This window comes from Pelobates fuscus, chromosome 3, assembly GCF_036172605.1.
Source record: "Pelobates fuscus isolate aPelFus1 chromosome 3, aPelFus1.pri, whole genome shotgun sequence".
Lineage (NCBI taxonomy): Eukaryota > Metazoa > Chordata > Amphibia > Anura > Pelobatidae > Pelobates > Pelobates fuscus.
Window position 1 is genome coordinate 78,264,333 of NC_086319.1, and position 21,503 is coordinate 78,285,835.

Consider the following 21,503-nt stretch of genomic DNA (forward strand, 5'->3'; position numbering starts at 1 on the left):
ACAAAGCACAAAGCAAGATTTGCTGAGAATGCTAGCAAATGTATACCCTGCCTGGAATCTGATTGAAACTATGCTGCTTTTTTTACCAAATTTATTTGTAATATTTATATGCTTCATTTTTTTAGTCCCCCCTCCCTGCTTCTTACCAGGGAGGGGGGATATAGTATTCCCTGGTGGTCCGGTGGCATTGGCTGAGTTGTGGGGGGGCCAGCACTAAGCGCTTACTTACCTCCCAGCAGCTCCTTCATCTCCCTGTGTAAATCTCGCGGCTCTTAGTGCCCCGTGGAGCGTTGCCATGGTAACCCGTGGCAACGCTCTGCGGCCGCGGGACTCGCAAGATTTGACATGGGAGCTGGAGGAGCTGCTGGGAGGTGAGTAAGCGCTTGGTGCTGGCCCCCTACGCCCTGGGGACCGCTGAGCTTGTAATGAGCCTGGCGGTCCTGGGAGGTATTATCGGCAATATCGGCACCTATATTGGCCGATACCGATATTGCCGAAAATACAGAATATCGGTCGATTATATCGGTAAAACCGATAATTGGTCGATCCCTACAATGTACTAGTCATCAAGGTAATGATATGACAAATCACAATAATCACAATGAAATAAAGATCCCAGAGTTAGTGAAAACTGTGAGATAGGTTTACTTAACCGAGGAAGCAGCAAAGAAAGAGGAGGTGGTCACCTATGTTCCGCCTACTATTGGATAAGGAAGTTGCTGATTGGATGTTCATGTTACTAGGTGGATATTGTCATTGTGATGTTATACCTGGTTTTTCTATTGATTTTCATTTGTTATTTCTTTGCTGCTGAGGGAATTAAAGAAATCGTGAAGCATAATAGGAGTCTCCGTGTCTTTAATAAAATTATATAGACAATTACAGACAATGCTTCAATAATTTGCAGAGGTGAGAAAATAAAGAGCTGTCACTTTAAGAGACAACTTTATCTCAGGTGTAAAGGTGTTGAAATTAAAAAAGCAATGTGATAGCTAGTGTTTAATAAAGAATTCATCATTATAGAAAAACAAGTGTCAGGTGACTTTAGTTTGTGTACTTATCCTATATGACTTACTCAACCACATCAACTAAAATCAATAGGTCATAAAGTCCCACATTTCATCATTGTTTGTCAAAGGTAAATGGCAGTGTAAGGGAGCCAAAATGTCCAGCCTCAGTATGTTATATAAAAGAAAGTTATGAGAACTGATTTAAGTCCTAATAATGGGATTAAATTACATGTCTAAAAATGAAGAATATTTATCAAAGTGTTTTGAAAAGCGATGGCTAAATTATGGTATTATTTTGATCGTATTTATTACAGTGTTCTAAAAATGATCTAAAAAGTAATAGCGTTGTTCTAGTAGATTACGCCAGTTTTCACAGAAAGTTTCATTTCAGAGTGGTGAAAAAAAGTGAATTGAAACAGACATTTTTTCTGTCTGTAAACAAATAGTGGAAATTTAAACGGAATCCCTCAGACGCATGCTGGTACATGTGCAGCGGGAAGCGGATCTATATACACATGTAATGGGCGTGCCCAGTGATAACAGATTACTCGCATGAAATTATAGAATTAAGCTCTCAGATCCTACAGAAGAGAATAAACCTAGACCTGTGGCATGCTGCCTGCTATCCAGACCCACAGAAGGCCAGACTAAACACGAACAAAAACTCCTAAATATGATAAATCTAGCGGGCCCTTAGGGCATTAGCGCAAAAATGGTTTTGCCCTGAAATTCCCTAGATCTCCATAGTACTAGTAAAGTTTAGGGACAACTACCTTATGGACAAGCTAACGACACAGGTCAGAAACTCAGTCAATACTTTCAATAAAGTTTGGGATCTCTGGGAGTAATACGACACGTAATACATCAGTTCGTTTGAGGACGGGAGAGGATGCTGGGGGGCGGAGGTAGATGGGAGCTACGCTCTGGCGAAGCAAGACGGCATCCACAACTTATATTCTCACCACTAACTTCTGGGAACTATCTCCACTCACACAGAAACTCTAGAGCAGTGGTCTTCAACCGGTGGTCCGCGGATCTTAGCTGGACCGCAAGAATTTATTGCCGGCCCGCGAAAGCTTTCACCCGACTATACGACTATAGTGTATGATCATGTGATCATAGCACCGGGAACTGTGCCTCCCTATCCCCTGCCAGCTCTGCAGGACCAAAGGGGAGATAAGAGATCTCCCTCTCTGGGCCGTTAGCAGTGTTATGCTGGCAGCAGGCAGGGGAGGGAGGGAGAGAGGGCCCAGGGAGCGCTAACCTGCAGCTCCGCTGGGTTCTCCTCGCGCGAGCTCAGAGCCATGGCAATGCTCCGAATCTCGCAAGAGTGAACTCTAGCCTAAGCTGCTAGAGTTCACTCTCACCACTTGGACCACCAGGGATTGCCTTGTACTGTTCCCTCTCCCAGGCAAAGGTAAGCAGGGAGAGTAGATATCAAAATACATATATTAATCTATGTATGTATATATATATATATATATATATATGTATTAATCTACCCTGCAACCCCACGGACGCACAATAATTCTCTCCCATACACACACACTGCCCCCCCCCCCCCCCACACACGAACACACTGCTCCCCATACACACACACACACACACACACAAACTGCACCCCTCACACACACACAGAACCCCTCACACACACACAGAACCACTCACACACACACAGCACCCCTCACACACACACTGCATCCCTCACACATACCATTGGTTTTTATCTCTGGCTGACACCAGTCTGCCAAATATTTATCCTCTTTTCGCCAGGCTGCGGGTGTTAATAGGTTGCAGAACACTGCTCTGATGTCCCACAACTCCCAGAATTATTTCACTGCAATCGATGGCCAGCATAGAAATTGTAGTTCCGCAACACAGTGCCCCTTTTGCACTTAGTGCTGCAATGTAAAACATTGCAGTTCCCGTTTACATTGCAACACTATGTCTGCCCACAGTGGCTGTCTGCTAGACAGCCACTAGAGGGCTTCCGGAATTGCTCTGCATGAGGACCTCCAGTGTCAGATTTTTCCCTGTAGGAAAGCATTGATTAAATGCTTTCCAATGGGGAGATCTAATGCGCTAGTGGGCAGTCAGAGGGGGAGTAGCTTCGACCCAGCTCTGAGGGACATCAATGCTGGGATCAGGTTAGTATATAAAGGGTTTTTAACCCTTTATCTACCAGTGAGGGGTGAGGGGGAGTGCGTGGGAGGCAGAGGGGAGCGATAGTGCCAGAAATACTGCTTTGTATTCCTGGCACTATAGTATCCCTTTAACCCCTTAAGGACACATGACATGTGTGACATGTCATGATTCCCTTTTATTCCAGACGTTTGGTCCTTAAGGGGTTAAAGAAACATGTAGTGCCAGGAAAACAAAGTTGTTTTCCTAGCACTATAGCTCCCTATAGTGCTCCTCTCTCCACCGTGGTGCAGAATCGGTTAAAACCCCTTTCTGTCACTTACCTGAGTCCAGTGCCGATGTCCCTCGGCGCTGACATCGATGTGGCAGACCTAAATCGCATGAGAGGCAATGGCCGTGCTCGCATTACCAGAGCCTCTGGTAATGCGTTTCAGATGACGCTGTCTGGTAGACAGACACTAGAGGTGAAGTTAACCATCTGGTTTCAGATGACGCTGTCTGGTAGACAGACACTATAGGTGAAGTTAGCCTTTAACCCCTTAAGGACACATGACATGTCTGACACGTCATGATTCCCTTTTATTCCAGAAGTTTGGTCCTTAAGGGGTTAAAGGTAATTTTTGCAGTTTATTAAAACTGCAATAGTCACTTTTTCAATGTTAAGGGACCTGGGAATATGCACCAAGACCAGACCTCTTCAAAGAGCTGAAGTGGTCTGGGTGCCTATAGTGTCCCTTTAACCCTTACTCCAGCTAATACTAGCCATAACACTCAACCTTACTTTAAATGCTAATTAAAAAGTGCAACCCTTTCCACACCGTAGTATGTGCAAAGCTGCACGAGTGAGGCATTTGCTAAATTTAAGATATTAGAATTATGATTCCATAGGCAATAAACAAGATTATGTCCCAGGGCGACTCTAAGCAGTCACCTAGGGCCCAGGGGTTAGACTGTGTCCCATAATCATGTAATCACTTGGCCATTAACTATCCCTATATAAAGAACGTAAGGGGGGCAAACTGCTAACAGATTTAGATTGCATCTTTTTTTGCCATTCAATGTCCTTTTGCCTGGATGGGGGTCTAGAGAATATTTTGACTTAGCCATTTCAATTGTCCAATTGTCCACAGTCTAAAATATTTTGTATGACAGATAATAAATAAATTAATTAAATAAATAAATAAATAAAAATAAAATAAAAATAAATGGGGAAAACAATATACATTTATTTTTTCAAATTGTTTTTATTTTATTTCTTTAAGATATATGAGGTATGTAGGTTTACTGTTTTTTGGGGACAGAGATGGGTGTTGCACACTGCACACAGCGGAACCTTTGTTGAACGTACAGGGTTCCACGTAGGGAAGCAATATCTGATGGATCGGTATCGCGAAAGCCAGCGTGTAACGGGGAAGCAGCTGTCCGTATAATGCACTCTGTTTACCGGCATTACCCCCCCACAGCCAGCTATTTATCATTGAACTCGTGCGGCGTATTCCCGTATTATTCAGCGGCTGCGTGATCTTCTAGGTTCACTGTGTGTGAGCTGAACGAACTAGAGCTTATGTTACACAAAGGAGCTCTTATTATGGGAACTAGAGAGAGAGGCTGCTCCTAGATGTACTCTGTATGGAGGCTGGGTGGCTGCTGTGATTTTGATGCACATTTTAAAATAACTTTAGTTTTGAGTGGAAAGGTCAAAAGTTATTAGGCAAATCTACTCTTTTTTTTTTTAATTTTTTTAATTTATTTTTTTTAAACCCCTAATGTTTAATTTAAAAAAAAAAAAAAAAAGCATCTCTGTATAAGGTACAGTACTTTCTTTCCCCCCAAGATTAGAGAGTGTTCGGTCTGAAGATGCTTATTGCTGGGAATTGTCGAACTTTCTTTTGGAGTTCAGTAAGGCTTCTGGGTTATTTTGTATTTTAGCAGAAGTAACTATGTGGCTGGTAGGAAGTTGGTTACTTTAGTTTAATGCATTACTCGGATCCTGTTCTAGTTAAGAACCAATTACTGTACACTGAATTTTAGTGGCATTTATATGTGCCCTGTAGCCATAGAGAGTCTATATGATGCTCCTAGTTTTGGACTTTGTACGCAATGACTTTTTAAGAGTCGACTAAGAATTCAGAAGAGATGTATCTGACTCGGAGGAAGCCAGCTCTGTACCTTAGAGAGGACAGCAGGTACATTTTGTTTGTTTGTGTTTTATTTTATTTTTGTGTGGTTTATTTATTTTTATTTTTTTGGAATATCAAGTTACATAAACCGTTATTTTGGGGAGAAAAAAAATATTCTTGTTTTTTTCATGCTCAATCTTATCAAATACCCATGTCAAATCTTTCTATGCTGTGATACTGGTTAATCCAATTTATCCACTAATGATCAAGATCTTACAAGAGCATAAATAAATGTAGAAATATTTCCAAGATCTGCGATATGGTACGGGGCTGCAAATGCCCTGTTCGCCACTTTAAATTCTTCTGACATGTAATTGTATAGGCTTCAGTTAGAACTTTATACTATACATTTAAAACACTTTTGAGTAATTCATTTTGCACTTTCTTTGTTTAGGTCAGGCCTGTTTCTGGGGATCCTGCCTAGAAAATGCAGCATCTTTAAGTTATTCTTGGTCTGCCTCTTTCTTGGGTTTCCATCCATGCTTTGGCTGCAGCTTAGTTGCACGGGTGGAGTCCAAAGGGAAGGACTCGAAGATGTGTCTCCTCAGAAGTCCTGCCCACAAACTCCCAAGGCTACACATGAAGATCTATCGTGGGGCCCTCACCGACTTGCGGTGCTGGTTCCATTTAGAGAGAGATTTGAGGAGCTCTTGAGCTTTGTCCCTCATATGCATCAATACCTATCCCAGAAAAAAATCCGTCACCATATATTTGTTATCAATCAAGTGGATCATTTCAGGTTTGTCTTTTCCCTATTTCTTCTTTCTATAATGAGCTAAAGCAGTGGTTCTTAACCCCCTTTTTTGTCTACATTATGTACAGAGAAAGCTTGCAAGGGCATCAAGGAATACCCCTCTACACTGCCAAGTGACCCGAGTGATCGCCCCCGGAGTGATCACTACTGCGTTGCCGCACATGGTGCCCGGCAGTACAGGCAAGAGCATCGGCAGGCTTCCAATGCTCTTACCTGTACTGAGAGCCTCAGGGGTCGAGGCACTCAGTGTAGAAAAAATAATCTCTTCCCTCCCCATGTACTTACCGATCGCTGCCATTCCCCCACCGGCAATCTGTCGTCTTCTGAGGGGGGCAGTCCCCACTCTGCTGTGTAGGACCACTCAGGGGCCATGTAACCGCTCTAAAAGTGAGGTCACATGGCCACAATAGGTGTCCACAGGCAGTCCCCCTGCTGGTAAAAAAAAAAAAAAAAAAGTTAATAAAAGTAAAAAAAACAAACAAATATATATCTTGTATATAACGTCATACTAAGTGTATTTTTTTATTAATATAAAAAAATACACTTAGAGGAAAATTAGACGTGTGTGTGTGTGTGTGTGTGTATATGTGTATTAATATGTGTATATTAATCTCCTTAATAACCATGGACGTGCGGAGTACGTCCAACAAAAAACTGTCGTTAAGGACCGCAGACGTACCTAGTACGTCCGCGGCAAATAGAAGCCGCGGACTTACCTGGACCGGCAATCTGTGGCGATCACAGTTGGGGGGGGACTGCCGGAGACCCCAGCTGTCCCCCTGCAGCAGCTCCGGCCATCCCTGCCCTCCAGTGCCGTGTGATCACACCGCCGTAATAGGACTCTAGGAGCTGCCAGCAGGGGGACTGAGCAAGCCCTATATTGACCCTGTAACTTTCCAAAACACCTTAAAACCTGTACATGGGGGGTATTGTTATACTCGTGAGACTTCACTGAACACAAATATGAGTGTTTAAAACAGTAAAACTTATCACGATGATGAAACCACCAGTAAAAGTGCAGTTTTTGTGTTAAAAAAACAAAACAAAAAACATGCGGGGGCGTGGCCGGCCGAGCAGCAGAGAAAACGTGTTTACACAGAGCTCTGTCCCAGATAGCCGAAAAAGCCGATTTGAACACCGAAATTAAAAACCTAAATAAGCTGGGAGCCAACTACCCTCACACGGAAGGCACTATGGGGCGGAAAAACAAAAAACCTCGCCATCCAGAGGCTCCAAAATCGCAAGATATAAGATTATCTTTTGAGAGGCCTACACCGCGGGCCCAAGCCAAAATGGCGCCCGACCCGCCTAGTGAGGATGAGGCCTTGGATAACTACCAAGAGGAGGAAGACGCCCACACCACACAATCGGAGGAGACCCCCTATAACGAGTCGGAATCAGAGGAAGACTCCTCACCGGCTACAAAGAGAGACATTAAAAATCGCCTGCTGGATATGCGGCGGGTGTGGAAGGCCGACCTCCTAGACACTCGCACGGAAATAGGGGCCCTCAAACAGCGGGTCGCAGCACTCGAAACTAAGGAATCAACTACAATCCAGAGTGTGCAAGAGTCCCACAACAATCTGCAAGCACTAACAGACCAAGTACAGAAACTTACCAGGTCGATGTTAGTGATGGAGTCTAGACACAGAAGGAGGAACATCCGCCTCCGCGGCATTCCGGAGAGTATTGAGGGAGAAGCGGTAATGCCTTTCCTTCGACGCTTCATGGCCTCGCTAGGCATAGGAAGCACTACGAGCGCAGAAACATTGACATCAGCGTTCCGGGTCCGTAAAGCGGAAGCTGCCCCTGCGGACGCCCCAAGAGACGTAATTGCCACGACTAGAGACATTATAACCCGATCCACAATCATGGCTAAATCGAGAGAGCTGGGCTCCTTTCAATTTGAAGGTTGCGAGATAGCCATATACGGAGACCTCCCTTTTGCCGTCCTCGCAGTCAGAAGACAGCTGATACCGGTGGCAAGACAGCTGAGAGAAGCGCGGATTAGATACCGGTGGGGAGCGGACGGCTCTCTACTAGTAGCACAGGGGACCGACATACTTACCCTCTCATCTCCTGAGAAAAAAGAAACTTTCCTCCAACAACTGACAGCTACCTCGAAACTGCCTGCGACAATCCAGAAGCCGAAGATAGGTGCACAAGGACTTACCAGAATCCAACCGTTAAACCCACGAGCTCGACCCCTGGCTACACCACGTCTCATGTAGATACACATCGCCCACAGCGGTCTTCTAAAACCGCCAACTATTTGACATCGGGACACAATACCTGCCCAGCACTACACAGTCCATAATTGTGAACTCATAACAAGTCATCGGCAAATACAGCCATAAAACATATGGACCACATGTTAGCCCCCAACCAGTGAATATCTACTTGGCTTTGCGTTACTGAATATTCCTCAGTTAAATGTTTTGTATTCTATGCTAGCAGAACCCTAGAGGCGAACATGTATAGACCACACTGCACACTAATATGTCGATGCCTACTTATGTAATAATATACAAGTTAGCTATATTATATGTTGTGTATGGTACATATCTAAGCTTATTGCCTTATATCTAACCTCACTGCCTTACACCTTAACATATGTTTTACCATACTCTACCGCATACCACACCTAATGAGACTTCGCAGAGACCACATATAGAGCAACAGATCTTCTCCTTAGATCCTCTGTAACTGGCCCACACATGCCCGATTTGTATGCCTAAATGCGTATGTAATACTGTGTTAATGACAGTCTCCTCTCGTATATACCAACCACTGAATAGGGTTCAAGAGTCAATCACTCATAGTCCACAATGTACACTAAAAGCCGAGGCCTACATATGCTTAATATATAAGTTGATTTATATGTTAAATACGCTCTATGTTATATATGCTCTATGCAAATGTTTTATTCTTGCCTTCTGTAACCTCATACCTTGATGCAGAAATTTTCTTTGGAATTGGAAACTCCAATAAAATACAAATTAAAAAAAAAAAACATGCAAGAAACAAAACGTTAACTTTGGCCAGCGTTTGTGACTAAGTGGCTACTACAAAAGACTGGAAATACCCTATTTGGAATACCCTGGGTTATCTACATTTGAAAATGGTATGCCATGATGGGGTTATTTCACATTCCTGGGCTACCATATGGTCTCAAAAGGCAACATAGGCCCAGCAAACCAGTCTGGCAAATTTCAATGTGCAAACATGGAAAAGGGGAAAGCCCTACATTTGACCACTGTAAGTTTGCAAAAACCCAAAAAGGTATTAAACTTGGGGTATTTTGACACTTTTCATGCAACCATTTTACCACCAATCTATACCAAAAAATATATATATATATATATTTTATTTTTTTGACACACATAGCTATTTAAGAATACACGTACTTAGAACTTAAGGGTTGATGCCAAAGAACACCCCAATATGTGTTCCGCAACATCTCCTGAGGACAGTGATACACCCCATGTATAGGTGTGTCGGGTTCTCTGGGGGCTAAAATACCTTATTTGGAGGGTGCGCATTAGTTTTCCAACTTGGAATTTTCACCTCCATCAAACCATGGAGTGAAGCCGGCCAATGTAATTTACCTCCATCAAACCATATCTCTTTGAAAAGTAGACAACCCAGGGTATTCAATATGGGGTATGTTTAGTCTTTTTTAGTAGCCACAAACACTGTCCAAAGGTAGCATTCATATTTGTTTGTGTTAAAAATGCAAAAAGGGGGGGGGGGCCTGACAGGCTAACTGAGCAGACACACGTTGAATGAGCTCCTGGGCCAAATCAACGAAAATCACGATTAGCGGCAGCTAAGCAGCGGATTTTACCGCAAAACTCATGGGCTAAACAGTGATCCGAACGCCACCAAACTCGGAACCCTGCAGACCTGGATTGCCAGCATTTAACCCACTGGGGCCTACAAGCTTCTTAGGCGTCGGAGAGACGGCCACTTGCCAGGCGCTGACGCTGAACCCCATTAATAAAAGCAGACACCTGCATCCGCCCCCCCTTTTTGGACTGGGGGGGTTATCCCGGTCCCAGGAGGCCCTCCACGACTATACTCGCTACCTCTTGGGCTACACTGCAGTGCAGCATCCAGGATGGCAGAGTGCACAAGCAACTTCACAACCGAGGCCTACCTTGCAGCCTCTGAAGCACGGTTGAATCTGATATTTGACAAATTTTGGGCACAATTGGCAGCACGGCAGATGGTCACACCACAACCCATCCAACATACAGCCGAACCTAAGAACTCACAGACCTACCTGCACAGCCTGACAAGCGCCCAAAACCACCAAGCACCTAGATAAACCTGCGGCGCCCCCGCAAAAAGCTACGAAAGTTGAAAATACATACGCCTGTCGCCCCATGGAGGCTTGCAAAACCCGGGGGAAAGCGCATGGCGGTGAATAGCACAGACAAGGGCCAAGCTAACGGGACTCTAACACCCACAACCCCACAAGATGGCAGACCTATGTGCAGGAGCACCACAAAGCACTCAGGCGCAGTACAGCCTCACACCCTCAAGAAAGGTACAGACCTGCAAGATACCTACCCATTGCAGAGCAAACAACAACCTCCCCACAGACTGGGCATCGGATGAATGGGTGAGAAGCCGCGGACGGTCTTTTGGCATGTCCCAGCAATGACCCTGGCACGGACGACAATACAGACCCTGTTTAACCAGACGGACTCTCGTTACAACGATGCTTTCTTTTTTGGTCCCATACATACCTCTACTCTAACTTTGCCTCTGAGACTGATACATGGACGCATTCTCTGCCTAACACCCAGAACAACAAATTTCTGAGTTTTGCATGCTAAACACCAAGCCTTGAGAAATATGCATTTTGTATTACTTTCTTCTTTGCACACTCTCCATGCTCTAAATGCTGTCACGGCAGTACACCTTTCCACTGACAGTGCGCCCACCATAGCTTGTTCACCTAATGTACCATCTGCTATATTGCTAAGTCTACCTGACCGCATAGATTATCAACAGATTATCAATAGATAATATATAATGTACATATCGGGTTTATCCCACTGTAACAGCTACTATTAAGATTCACCGCTTTCTACTCCTGTAGCTAGACATCTTAGTCTAATCTACAGATCATCTTGTTCTTATAATACCAGAATAGATATATTCTATATGTCTAGAAGTGTTCCCGCCAGACAGGCATATTACGCACTGATCGCTTTAAGACAGGAACACTTAATCTGAAATGTTGCTTTTAAAAATTGTGCTGTTTTTTCACATGCTGACCAACTGTTAACAAATGTTTTGCCATGTACTTGTCAATGCTGTTGGGGCATGACGAGATAAATTGTTATACTTCCAAGCACTCCAAAAATAAAGAATAAAAAAAAAAATATGAACGCTACCTTTGGCCAGTGTTTGTGACTACTAAAAAAAGACAACATACCCTATTTGCAATACCTTATGTTGTCTTCTTTTGCAAAAGGTATACCATCATGGGGTAATTCTCATTCCTTGGCTACCATACGCTCTCAAAGGCAACATAACCAATCTGGCAAATTTCAATGTGAAAAAAACACCTTATATTTGACACTGTAATTTTCAAAAAACGTATAAAACCTGTACATGGGGATGGGGGGGGGGGGGGGGGGGAGGGGTACGGTTTTACTCTGGAGACTTCGCTGAACACAAATTAGTGTTTCAAAAAAGTAAAACGTATTACAACGATATCGTCGGTGAAAGTGCCTTTTGTGAGTAAAAAATGCAAAAGACGTCTCTTTCACTGACATTGTCATGATATGTTTTACACTAATATTGTGTTCAGGGAAGTCTACCAAGTAAAACAGTAACCCCCATGTACAGGTTTTCTGGTGTCTTGGAAAGTTACAGGGTTAAATATAGTGCTAGCAAATTCAATTCTCTGGACTTTCAGCCTGGGTTGTCAGGCAGGTCCCCCAAATTGCCACGGATGTACAGGGTACGTTAAAAACTTATTATTATTATTATTATTATTATTATTATATATATATATATATATATATATATATATATATATATATATATATATATATATATATTTATTTTATTTTTTTTGGTCTGGCGTACCCTGTACGTCCAAGGTCATTAAGGGGTTAATTTGATGTGACATACATACCGTATATACTCGAGTATAAGCCGACCCGAATATAAGCCGAGGCCCCTAATTTTACCCAAAAAAACTGGGAAAACTTATTGACTCGAGTATAAGACTAGGGTGAGAAATGCAGCAGCTACTGGTAAATTTCTAAATAAAATTAGATCCTAAAAAAAATATATTAATTGAATATTTATTTACAGTGTGTGTATAATGAATGCAGTGTGTGTGTGTGTATGAATGCAGTGTGTGTGTGTATGAATGCAGTGTGTGTGTGTGTATGAATGCAGTGTGTGTGTATGAATGCAGTGTGTGTGTGTATGAATGCAGTGTGTGTGTGTGAATGCAGTGTGTGTGTGTGAGTGCAGCGTGTGTGTGTGAGTGCAGCGTGTGTGTGTGAGTGCAGCGTGTGTGTGTGAGTGCAGCGTGTGTGTGTGAGTGCAGCGTGAGTGTGTGAGTGCAGCGTGAGTGTGTGAGTGCAGCGTGAGTGTGTGAGTGCAGCGTGAGTGTGTGAGAGTGTGAGAGTTGCAGAGCCTTGGTGGGGGGTGGGTGTTTTTTTTTTTATTATTTAAATTTTTATGATTTAAAATTTTTTGTTATTAATTATTATTTGTATTTATTTAATTATTATTATTATTATTATTATTGTATTTTTTTATTATTTAATTTTTTTTTTATTTTTATTATTATTCATTATTTTTTTCGTCCCCCCTCCCTGCTTGATATATGGCAGGGAGGGGGGCTCCTTCCCTGGTGGTCCAGCATTGGTAGTTCAGTGGGGGGAGAGGGGGGCTGGCAGAGCTGTACTTACCTCTCCTGCAGCTCCTGTCAGCTCTCTCCTCCTCCGCGCCGTCCGTGCAGCTCCCTCTGTCAGCTCACAGTGTAAGTCTCGCGAGAGCCGCGGCTCTCGCGAGATTTACACTTGGAGCTGACCGAGGTGTTGAATGCACGGCGCGGAGGAGGAGAGAGCTTGACAGGAGCTGCAGGAGAGGTAAGTACAGCTCTGCCAGCCCCCCTCTCCCCCAGTCTGTATTATGGCAATGCAAATTGCCATAATACAGACTCTGACTCGAGTATAAGCCGAGTTGGGGTTTTTAGCACAAAAAATGTGCTGAAAAACTCGGCTTATACTCGAGTATATACGGTATATAAATTTTTATTTATTATATAAAAAGTTTATTTGCACAGTTTTGGCAATAACGTGTGCATAAACAGTGCGGCTTAAGGAAAGTAATTTAAAATAAATAAATTTTGTTCTGATTTACAGAATATATAATATGTCTAGGATTTTGGTTTATTTTTGTTCGTTACAGGTCACAAAATACCTGTGAAATAAAATTTTAATGTGAAGCTATTTTAGAATATGATATGTTTGTCTGTTAAGCTTAATAGCCATCACAGGCTATTTACCAAAGGGAAGTTTGACATTTTTTACGTAGCCATTTCAATGAGCTGGCACAGCGCAATTGGCTGCTGCTGGCCGGCCTCGGACACAGAGGTATCCAGCAGCAGCGTTAACCCCACGATTGCGGCAATCTGGGGTTAACCTTAGTAAATGAAGACAAATTTCTGTCAAGCGTATCGAAGGAGTTAAATTTAGTGAATATTGGGGCAGTGCTTGAACAGAGCGGGCACGTGCTAGATGGGCTCCGTGGCCATACAATGGAATTTGGCCTTTTTCAGCTACCCGGACACTGATATAAGTAACCCAAAGGCCCATGACCACGATGGGAAGGAAGACAAAGAAGCAAAAGTCCGACCAACTTAAGCCCTGGGTCACTATAAGAGAGTTATTCCGCCAGACGCATACGGCCCCAAAATGGCCACCGATCTTAAAGGTTACTCCGACTTCTCTGAGGATTTTTACCCTGAGGAGACCGTGGGCAGTCTTCTTTCAGGAATCAGTCAAATTATTTCTTGTAAGAAGAAAACCAATTTATTGTGTCACACGGTTATAAATTAAAATATACAGGAGATAAAAGCACAACGCGTTTCGATAGATGTCTTTTTCAAGTGCATGAAGAAAACGTTGTAGCTATCTGGTTTTTAAATCTTCATGCATTTGAAAAAGACGTCTGTCGAAATGCATTGTGCTTTTATCTCCTGTATATTTTTATTTATAACTGTGTGACACGATACATTTGTTTTCTTCTTACAAGAATTCCTGAGATTGATGACCAGACTACCTGAGAGGACACCAGGTATCTTATTTACATGCTGTTAAAGCCAGAGCCTGCAATATGAGGCTCAGATCCATGTGAGTGGTTCTATTGCAGATTACACTTAATTGATGTATATCTCTTGCAATATTGCCCTATGTATGTCCTTTTTTGTATTTTATATACAGATGTACAGCATCATTAATCTACGCTATGAGTATTATTTATTGTTATTATCTGTATTGCACTCCCCTAGTATTTCTTGTGATTAATTCACAGTAATACAGTCCTTTTTATTCTATTTACTTTCTGTTGTTAACCTGTGACAGCCTACATTCACTCACACAGCTAATAAATTATTTTGACCAGTTTGCAGCTGCGGCTAATGAAGGTAATTGACAAACATATTTACTATGTCAAATATCAAGATTTATGGGGATATTTTATCTGAACGTTTGAGGCAATTACATGGAAAATATGGGCTAGGTTATTTTTACCACGATGCGGCTATGTCCAGTTTGCCATTATATAGACTATTTCTGTACCACTGATTAACACTGGTTTATGCTCTAATTTTGTCTTTATGAAGAATCCATTTAATTAAATGTTTGTTTTTCTTTGTTTCAGGTTCAATAGAGCTTCTTTAATCAATGTTGGTTTTTTGGAGAGTGGAAACGATACGGACTATATTGCCATGCATGACGTGGACCTGCTACCTCTAAACCCGGAACTGGATTATGGATTTCCAGAGAAGGGGCCCTTCCACGTAGCTTCCCCTGAATTACACCCGTTGTATCATTACAAGACTTATGTGGGGGGAATTCTTTTACTCACCAAACAGCATTATGAAATGGTGAGTGTGCTAGTATCAGCAATAGTATTCTTCCTATAGTGTGTGTGTATCTTAAATGCACACAATATTATATGTCAACAACCATTCGTTAGACCAGAGTCTTGAGACGGCAAGCACATATGTCCATAACTTCCAATAGCATTTCTAAGAAGGCCAGACAATAACACGCTGACATCCTATAGTTAAACTGATGCTAGAGCAGTTCTGGGGGCGCACCTGCTACTCTGTTGAAGGTATCTCATAAACATGGGGACATTTGTTTTTTTATTTTTTTGTCAATCAATTTTTATTGAAGGTTTTCTTTATGTTATGTCAGCGTTTGGTTGGATACAAAAATAAAAGAGGGGTAGGGTGCATAATACGTTACATGAGACAACATATGTCATGAAAAGACAATTGGGTGAAAAGAGTAATAAACAACAACCATACATTGACATTTTGACATGAGAGTAATATAGCTTAGGGAGAGCAGCGGCATAGTCCGTGTCTACGGTTTTGTGACTAATGATCAAATGAGTGGTTCAGCTGCCTTCTAAATGTACCCCTAACCTAGGGGGCAGCGGGGGGGGGAGAGCGGGGGATTTTTTAGTGTGGGAGTGCGCTCCACCATACGGGTGGGTACTCTAACTTCAGGGAGCCGGAGCTTCTCACTATGGGTGGGAGGGTGTTTAGGCTCCTTTGAGCGTTCTGGACTGGGGTGGCCAATGGAGCTATTTCAGGTCAAACTATAGTCCAATAAAACTTGCTAGAAAAACATGGGAGACATACTGTGTGCGCTGTGGCACTAATCACAAAGAGGTCAGACTACATCTTCATGATTGTCATTGTCCACTATATTCAAGTCCCCGATGAGGGGGTCTGAGGCCTCCTTGAGGTGGAGGGGTCGGTGTTCTGTGGGTCCCGTGCTTGAGTGATTGATCGTTGAGCAGGAGTTGTCTTCGGGGCCATTAAGCCCAGTTTCCGCAGGAATTGTGGTGCTTCTTTTGCCTGGCTTGGTGGGAGCACCGAGGCCACCAGCCTCCGGAGATAATGTGGGAGTTCGTCGGGCGTTATTGGGTCGGGTATGCCCCGAATTTTAAGATGATTGCGCCTTGACCTATCATCCAGTGCTGTGAAATGGAGTGCCAGGGCTTGTTGAGTCGCGTGCATGTTGGAAACAGTGTCCGATAGGGCCGACAGATCCCTACGGAGGTCGGTGATGTCGCCCTCTGACACTGCCACCCTGTCATTTACTGCTTGTAGGTCGGTCTTTATTCCTGCCACATTGGCTGCTAATAGGCCTTTTATCTCTGCGACCAGGTTACGGAAGTCGCGTTGTGTGACCGCGGCTGATCCCTCTGTGTCCCCTGCTGGGTGAAGTACCTGGTCAGGGGCCGGGTCGGCCTGTATCCCATCCGTTACGGCCTGCTCGACTTCAGGCTCCCTTGCCGCCATTTTTGTCAGTGGCTGCCGTTGGAGCATGGACCCAATGTCTCTGGACCCTGTGGGTGCCTCTGGATTCTGCCTCTGCGTCAGACGCCCCATAGTCGGTGTCTGGGTAGGTGGCGGGGTGGGCAGGTAAGCTTCAGAGTCTGAGTCGGCCAGGGGTTCAAGGCCTTGGAGCAGCGCCGACAGGTCTAGGCCTGTGTGCGGTCTGTAGGCCCCAGATCTCCGCTTCTGGCGTTTCGGTTTGGCGGCTTGTAGGAATGGCATAGGACGCCTCTTGGTGGGCTCCTCAGGTAGAGCCGGTGTGTCTATGCTCCAATGTGGGGTAAATCCCCCGAGAATCGGCAGTTTTTCCGTGTCGGGAACGGAGCGTTGGGAGATGGCGACCGCTCCGGCTCGAGGTTAGGCTCCTCCCCCGACATTTGGTTTTTAATATCTATTTTTAACATTACTGTTATTTGACTTTTATTTTGTTATCTAAGCAATTTACCTAAGCAATTTTGTAACAAAAAAAACAAGTTAACTTTTTTGTGTTCAGGAGTGATTGCCATTAATGTTCGCTATTGACTGAGCAATCTCTGATTCAACAGTACCAAAACATCCTATTAATAGTACAGATTAGTTATCATTCCTTTATTCAGTTTGAATTTAAAAAAAGGAACCAATATTATAAATATATCAGCACAAAAAAATTTATATTGTTTAAAATGCTATTTTAGAGTGCAGGGAAGGTTTCTGATAATAGTGCTTCTCTAAATATTTCCTAATTTATTCCCACCTGATTTGTTACAGTGTAATGGAATGTCTAATCGGTTTTGGGGTTGGGGTCGTGAAGATGATGAATTTTACCGCAGGATCAAAGGAGCTGGACTTCAGGTAATACAATTTGTACTAGTTGATCCTTTGATTGTTTTGTGGCTTTTTTTTTTTTTTTTTTTTTTTAAATCTGCAAAATATGTCTGTACTGTAAAAAAACTCTTAAAAAAAACATTTAAAATATATATATATATATATATATATATATATAATATATATATATATATATATATATACACACCTCCAGCACTCAACAAAAAGTATAAAAAACTGCAATATGCTTAAGTGCTAACCCACGCAAACATGACATCATAATTGGCAGCACTTCCAAAAAAAAGATTCTTTACTAATACATGTCCAAAAATCTAAGTTTTGACCATTTAGGGTCATTATCAAGACAATGCAATAACAATAAGTGTGTGTGAGAGAGAATCTCTTTCTATCCATTGAATGCATGTGTGGCATTTCAGTATGAAACTTAGTATGAGAAATTTTGTAACTCTACCTCCGGCAGTATTGTAGTAGAAGTTTACTGAGATGATTATCAGTCTGCATTAGATGTAAGCAATTAAAACAGAAATGTGTATGTATGCAAATAGTAATATACATTCAGTGATGTGTAACATTTAAAAAAACAAAAACAAAAAAAAACTAATACTTTTATCTTAAATGTTAACGAACTCTAACAATTGAAAATCTAATCAAACATCATAATAACAATAACACAGTTATAACAAACTTTAGAAAAAAAAAAACATAAGGGGGGAAAAGGGAAAGAAAATATAATTGGGGGCATTTTTATTGTACTATAAACAAACATGAGCTTTATCAGTTATAACTTATCAAAATATAAAATAAATTTAATAAAATTTACAAAAAAGTCGTTTCTACAAGTATTAAACAACCTGGAGGGGCGGGGCTTGACCGGCATGGCGGACGGTCGCAGCATGCAGGAGCTCCCTACTAACCTACGATGTCGAGCGATTTGCTGGGACTCCTGCCGCTCACACCATGCTCCAAACGGGTACCCATCTGCCGCAGACGTCGGCTGGAAAGTCCCGAAGCGGAAAGCCGAGACGCTGACAGGAAAAAGCCGGGGGGAACAGCTGCGGCCTAGCGGGGGCTGCGGGCGGGAGAATCGGCCGATCTCCCGTCCCTCTCCTCCCCTACTAACGGGTCCTCACGAAGTCCCGTCCCCCCCCCACAGGGCCAGGGGGGATATCCCGGTCCACCGCACACAACATGGGACTACATCCAATCCGTATACGGGAGCCCAGACCGGCAGCAAAACAGATGGGGGAACGCCGGACACGTGGAAGCCTGAGGAGGCACGGAGCGAGCTGGGATATGAGGCGAGATTGGACAGAATTTTCCAAAGCTTTTTGCGCAAACTGGAGGTACTAATGTCCCGTCCAGCCCAGACCCACCTGAGGGCCGAGGCCTCACACCACCAACGGCCTGATTCACGGCGACTCAGCGAGCAACCTCTCACTCACAGACCTCATACATGGCAGCGGCATGGCACACGCCAGGCTAAGGCGGACGGCGAGAAGGGCCAACCGCGACCCCACAAGCCAAAGGTGCCTCAAACTCGAACCAATAGGCCTAACTCAGCCAGCAGTGTCCCAGTCAGGCCCAAAGTCTCACCTCAAGGCCCAAAGCTTCACTTGCAACAGCGGGGGCGAGGTACTGTCACACTGCGACAAACCGCCCGACTACTCACTCACTCACCAGAAGCCTCTACCATAGGCCGTCTACAACGCCTTCCCAGGCTGAAGACCGCATGGAGTCCGACTCCAAGACACCAACCACACCGCCGGAGGCTTGCCCGCCGCAGGCGGCGGCAGAACACCCGAGCCCAGCATGGTGCCCGACGAAGGGACGACCCGGCCTCTCTGAGTAACCGTGTCGGTGGGAAACTGGTGAAGGCCTTCACAACGACCTGGGGCCGGCCGACGGACGACGCCAAATCGCACCATGCCGTACCCCGGTGGCTCATTCATCACGACGGTGCCAACTTCCCCACCGTGCCCAGGAGAGGTATTGGCTGAACAGACCCCACTAACTGGCGGCCCCACCATCACGACTCTTAGCGGAGAGCCGCAGGGCTCTAGCCTGAATGACCCCCATGGACTCTCCTTACTGGACTCCCACTTGTGCATATGACTCCCATTTTGCCTACTCGTATGACTTTATGTTGTTATTATTATTTTATTTTAAGCTCTGATACTACTAAAAAGTTTGACGTTAATGCAACGAATATTAAAGCGACAAAAGTTAGAGCGACAAAGCGACAAATATTAGAGCGACAACTATTAGTGTGACAAATGTTAGAGCGACAAAAGTTAGAGCGACAAATGTCAAAGCTACACGGGTTACAGCGACACATGTTACAGCAACACATGTTAAAGCGACTAAGGACAAAGCGACGAATGTTCAAGTGACAAATGTAAAAGTGACAAATGTAAAAGTGACTAATGTAAAAGCGACAAATGTAAAAGCGACAAATGTAAAAGCGACAAATGTAAAAGCGACAAATGTTAGAGCGACAAATGTTAGAGCGACAAATGTTAGAGCGACAAATGTTAGAGCGACAAATGTTAGAGCGACAAATGTTAAAGCGACAAATGATATCTGATCTCAACAAATACACATACTCTTTGCTAGGGTAATTAGTCTGCATGCTACCATTCGGATCATATGATCCATATCTTGTACTCTCAGCACTAGGCCAACGACAAAATATTAAATAACAAATAACCTGTTTAATACTACTGATGTACCGTTTATAAAATGAGGCTGCTATTCTAGGGATTACATGTAACCATTGTACAATCAGATATACATGTCTTATGTCATTCATGCATTAACCCCTTGTTTTTCTTTCTGTACCGAACCATCTTATGCCTCAATAAAAACAAAGATTGACAAAAAAAAAAAAAAAAACAACCTGTGCATTTATTGTAATTCACAGCATATCATAACCCCATATGTAGAATTTCAAAAGTTTAACCTTCACATATTTAATTATTATGCCTCTCTTTAATACTCTTTTTCCCAAGAATTCCACAATGTCCAAATTGCTCATATATTGCAGATAATTGTCTCATTACCATCTCATAACTTTTATTTTCAATAATATATAATCAGAGATGTCATTTCTTTTAGTTGTAATAGTTTGAGATTTTCAATATCTTGGAATAACCAAAGTAGCTGCTGTTAATATATGTCGGATGACAAACTTCTCAAGTCTTACCTAACACTGGAGTTAGTTTAAATAACCCCAACATAGGGGAAGAGTTGTAACTATTTAAATCAAAGTCAAAATATACTTCCAGAACACTTCCTTAATGTACTGCAATCCCACCAAATATGTGACATGGTACATGCTTTTCCCCAATTACTTTAGCATCTATCGGCTGTACCTGGATACATCTTCTGAACTCAGGTTGATACTAGATACCATCTTTACAGAATTTTAAAGTGATTTTCGAAATGGTCTGCGCACAGTCCTCTCCTGGAGGGCATTTATAATTTTGTACCATTCAGATATATGTAGAAATAACTGCAGTTCTCTTTCTCAGGACAACATAAACTCTGCATTTTGACCTGAGCTAGATTACAAATAGTAGTAGCAAACAGATATAATATGGATCTGATTTGGGATTATTTAAATAAATATTTTCTAATTGACTTAACTATAAAGAATCAGATTTTTGGTCTATATTTGATTTATTAAATGTTTTCTGTAATTTAGATGTGATCGATTTATATTAAGAGCAAGGAATCATTGAAGTTATATCTGTTTTTCCAGAACGTCATAGGAGAGTAAGGCATTTAAAAAAAAAATAAATAAAAAAAATATTTAAAAGTACACTATAGTCGCCAGAACAATTGCCACTTAATGATGTTGTTCTTGTTAGTATAGTCAGTCCCTGCAGGCTTTTTACTGTAAACATGGTCTTTTTATAGAAAAGGCAAGGTTTACATTACTGCTTAGGGGCACACTTTCAGTGGCCACTACTCAG

General features: G+C 42.8%; 1 protein-coding gene across 2 annotated transcripts in view; it reads left to right on the forward strand.

Moving 5' to 3' along the window:
- Positions 1-21,503, forward strand: part of B4GALT7 (beta-1,4-galactosyltransferase 7) — a 69,944-nt gene that overhangs the window by 43,053 nt on the left and 5,388 nt on the right. The window contains exons 1-4 of one of the 2 annotated variants that reach the window (XM_063447265.1): positions 4,910-5,338; positions 5,727-6,071; positions 15,009-15,234; positions 17,452-17,535. In XM_063447265.1, the coding sequence (XP_063303335.1) occupies positions 5,289-5,338; positions 5,727-6,071; positions 15,009-15,234; positions 17,452-17,535 (705 nt within the window). In that variant the 5' untranslated portion in view covers positions 4,910-5,288. Of the gene's footprint in view, positions 1-4,909; positions 5,339-5,726; positions 6,072-15,008; positions 15,235-17,451; positions 17,536-21,503 lie in introns of those variants that run through there. The other variant, XM_063447266.1, reaches the window with a different exon arrangement.